General features: G+C 42.3%; 1 protein-coding gene across 5 annotated transcripts in view; it reads right to left on the bottom strand.

Moving 5' to 3' along the window:
* The window catches only part of CEP112 (centrosomal protein 112), a 291,150-nt gene extending 281,700 nt beyond the window's left edge, over nucleotides 1-9,450 (bottom strand). For 2 of the 5 annotated variants that reach the window (XM_054048115.1, XM_054048116.1), the window contains exons 1-4: nucleotides 9,068-9,450; nucleotides 5,172-5,290; nucleotides 3,408-3,598; nucleotides 1,722-1,891 (exon numbers count right to left, since the gene is read on the bottom strand). In XM_054048115.1, coding sequence (XP_053904090.1) covers nucleotides 1,722-1,891; nucleotides 3,408-3,598; nucleotides 5,172-5,271 — 461 coding nt within the window. In that variant the 5' untranslated portion in view covers nucleotides 5,272-5,290; nucleotides 9,068-9,450. Of the gene's footprint in view, nucleotides 1-1,721; nucleotides 1,892-3,407; nucleotides 3,599-5,171; nucleotides 5,291-8,812; nucleotides 9,027-9,067 lie in introns of those variants that run through there. The other 3 variants (XM_054048114.1, XM_054048117.1, XM_054048118.1) reach the window with 3 other exon arrangements.
* Nucleotides 9,451-10,161: the final 711 nt, after the last annotated feature.

Raw genomic sequence — 10,161 nt, forward strand, 5'->3', positions numbered from 1 at the left:
ACAGCATAATCTAAAATGTCATTAGAAATGCCTCACATACAAAAAGGTCTAAGTAAAGGAAGTTTTTATAAAGTGATCAAAAACACACTAAGAGGGAAAAATCTTTTAAGATTAAAAGAGGTTTTTCAAAGGACAAGTAGAAGTGGTTGTAAAATTTATGAGGCAGCATTAAACTTCAGTTCCAATTTGCAATAAATTATTCACTATAAAAATACACGTGTGAAATAAAAGTTTCTTGTGCACTTTTCTGTTTGTTTAGCGGGTTTTATATTTATTAATTTGTGCTGGATCAACTGGAGGAGATAAAACTACACCAGTTGACATCTCAAATATTACCTCATCCTCATATGTATGGTTAGAGGAAGAGCTACAGATTTAGGGAAGACTGCAGAAGAATTTGCAGTTTGAAGAAGAATACAGCCCAGAATAGCATGCTTCCTTACATGCATGAATTAAATATAAGGGAAATTTAAGTAAATATATTTTTCTAACAAAGACTGTATCAATAAAACAAATCCAAAAGACATTTCTAATCAAAATATCACATTTGCTAAGATAACCAACTTGCTAAAAGAGGAATGTAAGTTTTATATTTAGTTCATTAAGGAAAGTCAGGTTAGGCACTCAGAGATCTGATAGCTGATCAATACTCTCAGCAACTGCAAGTGTCGATCTGGAGATCTGACTGTACTTCAGCGAGCTGTTCCCAAAGCTCCTAAACTGATTATATTAAAAAGTTTCCTGCAAAAGTCAACTAGTCAATCTCCACCTATAGTTAAGGTTGATGAACACTTTCTATTATAAGACCCTGCTTTCAGTTGCTTATAAAAAACTTTAACCATTCAGGCTGAAATTTTCCTTGCTGGCTGTCAGCTTCAGGTTGAATGTTGGGTTTTTTGTTTTTTTTTTTTTTACTTCAGCAAAAACCGTTCAACTGTTTCTCTGAGCAAGATTAGGAAAAATAAATTATTTTGCCCACATGAAATCATTTTGCTGAGAAGTTCTAGCACCTCCATGCTTTGGATCAGGGACTTAAAATTGGCAGAAAGGGACACACTGGTGTGAGGGATGTACCTTTTGCCATCTCTGTGATCTCCATCAAACTGCCCAAATATAGCCAAATTATAAGCTTCTCAAACGTTTCAGTTTGCACCAGCTCAGTAGAGACTTGTTAGAGTTTGGCTGCTAAATTTCCTAAGAGTCTGCACTGAGCATGCTCTGAGTCCAGGGCTCCTGCAGAGGGCAGGCTTTTCCCTGCAATTGCTCTTCTTGGCTGTAGAAACCACGGTGAAGCCAGGCACAGGAACTGAAAACAAGGAGACTCTCTCCTGTGTTTCTCAATGCTCAGGGTACAAGGAGGAAGAGGAAACAGAGTGATGTGAATACCTGGCGAAGGGAGGGGAAGGAGAGGGAGGATTGCAGAAGCCAGAGAGTGGGAGAGCGGAGAGGGCAGGAAAATTTAATTGTAGCAGTGGAGGAGGGAAAATAGTTTGTGATCATGTAATTAAAGACTATCATGGTGCTTGCTCACAAAGGGCCAAATTAACATTGTACAGGCAACCTTAATTCTGACATTTCCAAACTTTTGAGTGACTGACTTTGTAACCTTAACTTTTTTTAACATATTGTTATTATACACAAAAAACTAGCACTTTATAGTAAGATTATGTCCAATTCCACGTTAATAAGCATTATTTATAGATCAGATTTTGAATTCTTACTTGTGTGCAAGTGGTGATGCTACCAAAGCTGACTCCTCTCTAGAAGAGAATTTCCATGATTCCTCCAATTTCAATTCACTTGTTCCTAGTTCTCCCATGACCCAGTCAGGTAAAGCTTCTGGGCTACCACTCTGTGCTCTCGTTGAATTTGGTTCATCAAAATAGATTGACTATATTTTAAAAAAAATTAAAGATCCAGTTAGTCAGAAAAGATTAACATTGTAAGATCTAGACCAAAAAAAAAAAACAGGAATATATGCACCCTTCTTTATCATCATCATCACTTGCTTGCTGGTTTGATAGCAGCATAAAGAATGCAATTCCATTCCCAGTAAAGTCAAAAGGAGTTTGCCAATAAGTTCAATGAATGCATGCTTAAAATAGGGGGGCAAGAATATTGAGTCCTGGATATAAGGGGAAATAGTCGTAAGTTTACATAGCACTTATTACCACAGAACATCTTTGCACAGCCTGTATTATTGTTACTGATAGCTAACAAAACTGTTCTCTGAACAGTGTCATAAATTGCTAACTAGCTCTGAAGAGTGGGATCAGGCTTAGCTACATACCATGTTAGGGACCAGTTGGGGACCAACCTTCCTGCACTAATCCAGCACCTTATGATCCAGACCCAGTTGCCTCTTCCAATAGTAAGATTCACAGCCCAATACTTCAACCCCAGCATCCCCATTACCTTGGGGCCCTGCTCATCATGAAGCCATCCTCAACACGCAGAGAGAACATTGTTTTGAAACATTTAAAACATTGTTCTAAAACATTAATTGTTTTAAGTTTTTGGCATTAAAGTTGGGGAGGGAAGAGGAAAGAACAAACAGGAAAAAAAAATACTTTTGATGGCCTAAGAGATCAGAGATGGTTAGTTTAGTATAGAAAATAATCAACATTTTTTCAATCTAATAATCAATTTATTATTGTTTAATCCAAACATATATAAAATTCAAAGAACCCTTCAAAACCAAAAATTGGGTAGCAATACCACTGAGTAATGTCTTTCATCCAAAAAGCTAAATGCATTTTACAATACTAATAAATTAAAGAACTGATTTTCAGAAGTGCTGAAGTCAATGGGAGCAGTAGAATGTTCAGAATTTCTAAAAGTCAGGCCCTACCCTTCACAATGCCCATGTGAGCCATTATCCCCATATACACTTTTTTTTAAACATACATGTAGAGTATTTAATTGATTTACCCATCTAAGTCTGTAACAAAGCCAGGAATACACCAGCCCTAAGCTTCAAGCACAAGACTCTCTTTCCTTTCACAATACCAATTTGAAGTTTAAGTCTAGCTTTGAAAATATTGACTATGTCCCTTTAAATATATTTTAAGTTATCTGTAAATATCAGTTAGCAACTAATCAGATATCATCAAAAAGGCATGTTTCCACACTTTCTGAACTTCTATTTTATTCGAAGAAGAAAACAAAACAGGTCACACAAAAAATTCACAAAGACCTAGAAATCTGTTTGCCAACTCCAGTTACAAATTATTAATGGAACCAGGGTACAAGTTGTAGGCCAACATTCACTCCTTGCAATTCCACTGAAATCACTGCAGAATTTGATTCCATCTGTAACCAAAAGTGAATACTTAAATATATAATTTTTAAACTACATTTATGAACTACTCAAGTGTGTTCTCCATAAAAATGAAATGAATACCCACCATATATGACGGCAAGGTTTTCAATATTCCAGGTTCGGGTTTATGTGTAAAAGGGCCTTCTAGAATTCCTCGTTTCAGCATATGCAGCAACAATTTTGCATACAAGTTCCGATTCTTTCTACCCATAATTCCTGCACCTGCTCCTGAGGGCTCGCAGAGTTTTTTAATCCAGAGCGCACATCTCTGACGTTCTAGAAAAATACATTCCATTACAATAGACTTTCTTAGAAAACAGAACAAACTTAAGAACAGCAGAAGTTATGAAAGAACCACAGCATAACTTTGTAGACCTCTATCTCTTCAACCAAGAATGTAAGTTTTGCACAAAGGAAGTTTTAAGGTAGAACATGAAATTTTACAAGGATGTGTATATTTTTCATGGAAAGGAACTTCAGGTCAACCAAAACACAAATGGAAAAATATTTTATCCACTACAATATCACAGAAAAAGAAAATTGAATTCCATACTAACTTTAAGAAGAGTGCCATAGAAATACTTCCATGCTATACAGCTCAAAACATATACTTTAAATTCAATTTGGAAACTTATAGAGAACCTGTGCAGTCAGATCATGGACAACTAGTGTTATGTACTCCCAGAGAACTATATCACTTAGTAGTTTATCTTGCTTTCTGAACCAGCTTCAATTTCTGAGTTGACCTAGAGTACAGTCCCATGCACACTGCAGTAATCTAAACTTTCTATGATCAAAGTAGTAAGGTTCACATCCAAAAGAGAGTCTCAGTCTCCTAGTCAGGCATATAGGAGTTAAAACCCTCCTCAACACTGTGGTTTGTGATATTCTGACATCAGCTTGCTACCCAACAACAGCCTAAACGTGCAAACTCTAGCTACAAATAGCAGGCACATATCCTCAACAAATATAATATTCACCATAATTTACAGTTGCTTATCCCCAACATTACCAGCAGCATCTCAGTCTTATCCAAATGGATGACAACTAGCTGGTTGAAACTCAATGCCCCCAACTCATCCAAGTGAGACACTGAGCCAAGTGTTTGGCAGCACTAGCTGGTTTATGTACAATAGAGAAGTAAAAGTTAAGTATCAGCAGTCTACTGAAAGTGCTGCAAGCCATACCCTCCCAATGTCCCCAAGTACATGCTGACCATGAAAGGAGAAAAGACTGAACTCTGTGAAACGCTATATAATAGCATGTTTTAGGTGTGAGGAACAATTTTCTAACCCAACTCTCTCATATTATTAAAATAAAGTAATCACTTAGCTCATAAAACATCACTCCTTAGCTGATACTTGTACTATTAGTTTAAAAAGTTCCAGTGCTGGATTTATTTCTTTTATGAACATAATTGTATCTTGACAGATTGGTCTCTAAAAAAATGCTTGCAATTTTATAAATGGCATAATCTCCAAGACAAAGCCTATTTTAGTTTTAATTTCCACTGAATTCATTAATTGGAAAATACAGGAATTAATATATTTATGCAAAAGTACATTTACGTCATCAAAATAAGAAGGATGAGCTTGAATAAACAGTATTAACAAAAAGGTGCTTAAAAGATAACCTAAAAATAAACTTTAAAAGTTGTGCACATATGATGATGCACTCTGCAACATTAGGTTTGTGGTACTTGATTTGTTATTTAGCAGAATGCATTATAAATGCATACAGATGTTATTATTTTACACTCGAGATTCATAATATACCAAGATTCTGTAGTAAAACTAGAGTATTTCTGACTGTTATGTTTATTTACATGCAAATTCGTAGCACAGTTTACCTGATTTATGTAGTAATTTTAACACAAACGGCTTCATATCTACAACATAGTGATCAAATTCCGCATCCAACTTCTCCCATGTTTCCTCTTCACTACTCATTGTGCACTTAACAGCCAACCTGCAAAATTTAAATTGAAATAGAGAAATTATATAAAACCTCATTGTTCTATAGATTAATCTACTTAATGTCTAAATGCAAATACTCACTTTTTGAGCTATCTAAAAAAAAACAAACAACAATATGGCTATTTCATTAGCATTAAATTCATTCACACACACACACACACACACACACACAAAATAGCAGATCTTTGCAAAGAGCTAACACTCAGGATTAGTTTCTCAAACAATATGCTTGTTTGATTTTGGAATGCTTATTGGAGGGAGAACAATAACCCACACATAAAAAAAGCATTTGGCAAGATACAGGTCATAAATAAACCCATCTTATTACTCCCTAAAAGCTATTAAACAAGCTAATATTCATCCAAAAATCTCTTTTCCTGCTTGGAAGTCAGTGACAAGATACCACTTACAAATGAAAACAATGTGGAAAGCAGGAAGAACAATATTACAAACAATATTTTGATAAAAAGTTATTTGGGACAAGAAGATACAGCTAAAATACAACACTCAGTTGTACATTTTTAAAAACAGTAATTTACTACGGGGTTTGGAGAGAGCCATACAAATGTCTTTCCTCCAAATTATCTATCCCATGATTTATAAATTCATTAGTTTCCCATCCAGGAGATTGCATTTTACACTTTCTCTATATATTTTAGGCTGCAGTTAGCATGATCATTGCTAAATGTAGGTGTTTGTAGAATTGAGGCCTATGTACGTACTTAACATTAGACACCCCAAGTCCCACTAGCCTTTGGGTCCATTGACAGTGAATAAGCTTAAGTACATGCACAGATATCTTTGGAGGATTGAGGTTTTATAATCCAATGCACTATTTACCTGTTTACATCTTCAGCTGAGAGGGAAAGTCTCCTCCCTCACATACCATCTATCTCCCGGCTCTAACATTCAATAACACTCCGTATCAAGAGGAAAATGTATTTTTCCTCCCTCTTCTTTTCCTTCAACTATTTTTATGCAACATATACTATCATGTAACATTCTAATCTGGTGTTCCATTTGTGCTGAACTGAAATTTGTAAATGCATATACTAATGTTGGTATTGGTATTAAACCGAACTGAAATTGGAAATGCAGTGAGCCAAGGGTTCCTGTTATCATTAATTTCTACCTAAATTTTAAAATAATAAAAATTTTCTACATTACACTGCAAGATTATGCTAATTACAATGCTTTACAAGTAGTCCATGGTTTGCTGTTCCTGCTAGAAATTACACAAATAAATCACTATATATAAACAATTCCAATTTGTAATGAAAGAGGTGCCAGAGCTCAAGCCATTTTTTTACATTCCGACCGGATGCGGCAAGCCCAGCGGTACCAGGGCTATGAACTGTCCCATCCCGGGCCAGCCCTGCAAACCACCCGTCAGTGATATGTGAGACCCTTTGCGTTACTCATCATTCAGTAATTTTCCATCCAAGGGTAGGTTGCCCCCACTTCCTCATCTATATGTTCTGTGATTTAAGTATCGTTATACTACATATATTACAATCCTGCGCTATTTGCCTCATACTAAACAGGTTCCCAACCCTTGTTAGCAGTTGGACTGATATATCACTATACGTATCTTACTCAGCCCGTCAACTTTCCCAGACACCGGAACAGGTTTCCTTTGCTATCTCTTCCATACATCTCCAGTTTGCACGACCACTTAAGCAATGTGATATCTTCTAGCAACCTGTTCCCACCTTCCTGCCCGCTGCTAAGAATTTTGCAAACAAGCCGCCATACCCAACCAGGGAAGGTGGCAGCAAGGAAAGGAGCGATGCTATTTCTCCCCCTCTCCTCTCGGATTTATTTTCTCTACAGTTTGCATTGGACACTCTCCTCAGACCCTATGCTACCAGCACTCCCAGCTATCTTCGAGACACCACCGACTTCCTGAGGAAACTACAGTGCATTGACGTTCTTCCTGAAAACACCATCCTGGCCACCATGGATGTAGAAGCACTTTATACCAATATTCCACATGAGGATGGACTACAAGCTGTCAGGAACAGTATCCCTGATGAGGCCACAGCAAGCCTGGTGGCTGAGCTTTGTGACTTTGTCCTCACCCACAACCACTTCAGATTTGGGGACAACTTATACCTTCAAGTCAGTGGCACTGCTATGGGTACCCGCATGGCCCCACAGTATGCCAACATTTTTATGGCTGACTTAGAACAACGCTTCCTCAGCTCTCGTCCCCTAGTGCCCCTCCTCTACTTGCGCTACATTGATGACATCTTCATCATATGGACCCACGGAAAGGAGGCCCTTGAAGAATTCCACCTGGACTTCAACAATTTCCACCCCACCATCAACCTCAGCCTGGACCAGTCCACACAAGAGATCCACTTCCTGGACACTACAGTACAAATAAGTGATGGTCACATAAACACCACCCTATACCGGAAACCTACTGACCGCTATACGTACCTACATGCCTCCAGCTTCCATCCAAGACACATCATACGATCCATTGTCTACAGCCAAGCCCTAAGATACAACCGAATTTGCTCCAACCCCTCAGACAGAGACAAACACCTACAAGATCTTTATCAAGCATTCATAAAACTACAATACCCACCTGGGGAAGTGAGGAAACAGATTGACAGAGCAAGACGGGTACCCAGAAATCACCTACTACAGGACAGGCCCAACAAGGACAATAACAGAACACCACTGGCCATCACATACAGCCCCCAGCTAAAACCTCTCCAGCGCATTATCCACGACCTACAACCTATCCTGGAAAATGATCCCTCACTCTCACAGACCTTGGGAGGCAGGCCAGTCCTTGCTTACAGACAACCCCCCCCAACCTGAAGCAAATACTCACCAGCAACTACACACCACACCACAGAAACACCAACCCAGGAACCTATCCCTGTAGCAAACCTCGTTGCCTACTCTGTCCCCATATCTACTCTGGCAACAGCATCAGAGGACCCAACCACATCAGCCACACCATCAGGGGCTCATTCACCTGCACATCCACTAATGTCATATATGCCATCATGTGCCAGCAATGCCCCTCTGCCATGTACATTGGCCAAACCGGACAGTCCCTCCGCAAAAGAATAAATGGACACAAATCGGACATCAGGAATGGTAACATACACAAGCCAGTAAGTGAACACTTCAATCTCCCTGGTCATTCTATCACAGATTTAAAAGTCACTGTCATTGAACAAAAAAACTTCAGAAACAGACTTCAAAGAGAAACAGCAGAACTAAAATTCATTTGCAAATTCAACACCATTAATCTGGGCTTGAATAGGGATTGGGAGTGGCTGGCTCACTACAGAAGCAGCTTTTCCTCTCCTGGAATTGACACCTCCTCATCTATTATTGGGAGTGGACTACATCCACCCTGATTGAATTGGCCTTGTCAACACTGGTTCGCCACTTGTGAAGTAACTCCCTGCTCTCCATGTGTCTGTATATAATGCCTGCATCTGTAACTTTCACTCCATGCATCCGAAGAAGTGAGGTTTTTACTCACGAAAGCTTATGCCCAAATAAATCTGTTAGTCCTTAAGGTGCCACCAGACTCTTTGTTGTTTTTGTAGATACAGACTAACACGGCTACCCCCTGATACTAGGTACCGTGTGATGACAGGTGATTTCCCCCACGATTTCGAGAGCTTTAACCACCTTCGCACCCCGCTGCTGGGATTTCGCATGGGGGGGGAGGCAATTTCCCTCCATCACGCCCCTCAATCCATGAGCTGGGCCATGACCACGCAGCGCCATTTACCTCCCGGTCCACGACGTCGAGGCTTGGGCACAGCTGCCCCGCACTCTGGGGGTCTCACCAGGGGCTCCCACAGCTTGCACAGCACCCAACGGGGGCGCTCTGGGAGCTGCTGCAGCAGGAGGGGAAGGGGAGCACCAGGCCGGGTCTGGGGGGTCCCTATGCTGGTCTGGGGGGGTCCCTATGCTGGTCTGGGGGGTCTCACCAGGGGCTCCCACAGCTTGCACAGCACCCAACGGGGGCACCCGGGGAGCTGCTGCAGCAGGAGGGGAAGGGGAGCACAAGGCCGGGTCTGGGGGGTCCCTATGCTGGTCTGGGGGGGTCTCACCAGGAGCTCCCACAGCTTGCACAGCACCCAACGGGGGAGCTGCTGCAGCAGGAGGGGAAGGGGAGCACCTGGTCTGGGGGGGTCCCTATACTGGTCTGGGGGGGTCTCAGGCTGGAGGGGCCCCTGCTCAGCACCCCCCGCTCAGTGGGGACGGAGCGTCCCTCTCCCTGGCACTGCCAGGCCTGGCCCCCCTGCCCCGGAGAGGCCGGGAGCGCTGCCAGCCTAGGAACCGGGCTCAGCAGCCAACGGTTCAAACCAACCCCACCCCGCCGCTCCCGGCTGCCCTGAGTGACGGGGCCCCGGGCCCGGCTTCCGGTTCCGTAGGCCGGGCTAGGCCGCGGGGGTTGCCATAGCTGCGGCGCTGCCGCAGCGAGCAGGGTCCCGGCTCTGCGGGGGGGCCGGGAGGGTTTGCAGCAGGAAGCGGCCCGGGGGGGGAGGGGAGAGACGGGAGGGTGTTGCGGGGGCTGTGGCGGGGGAGGGGCACGCGGCTGTGTTGGGGGGCAGGGGGTTGCCGGGGATGCCGGGCCGTGGTGGGGGAGCTCGGGGGCGCTGTGAAGGAGGGAGGCTGCCATGGGGGACGCGTGGTTTGCGGGGCTGGCCCGGGGTGGGGCAGTTCATGGCCCGGGGAGCGCTGGGCTTGCTGCCTCCGGTCGGAATGTAAAACAATTGCGTGAGCTCGGGCAGCTCTTTCCTTACAAATGCAGCATTGGGTGGGGCGCTGGGATGGTGGCGGAGGGACGGGGTGAGGGGCTGTCGGGGTGCAGGAGGG

The sequence above is a fragment of the Malaclemys terrapin genome, chromosome 13 (genome assembly GCF_027887155.1).
Source record: "Malaclemys terrapin pileata isolate rMalTer1 chromosome 13, rMalTer1.hap1, whole genome shotgun sequence".
NCBI lineage: Eukaryota > Metazoa > Chordata > Testudines > Emydidae > Malaclemys > Malaclemys terrapin.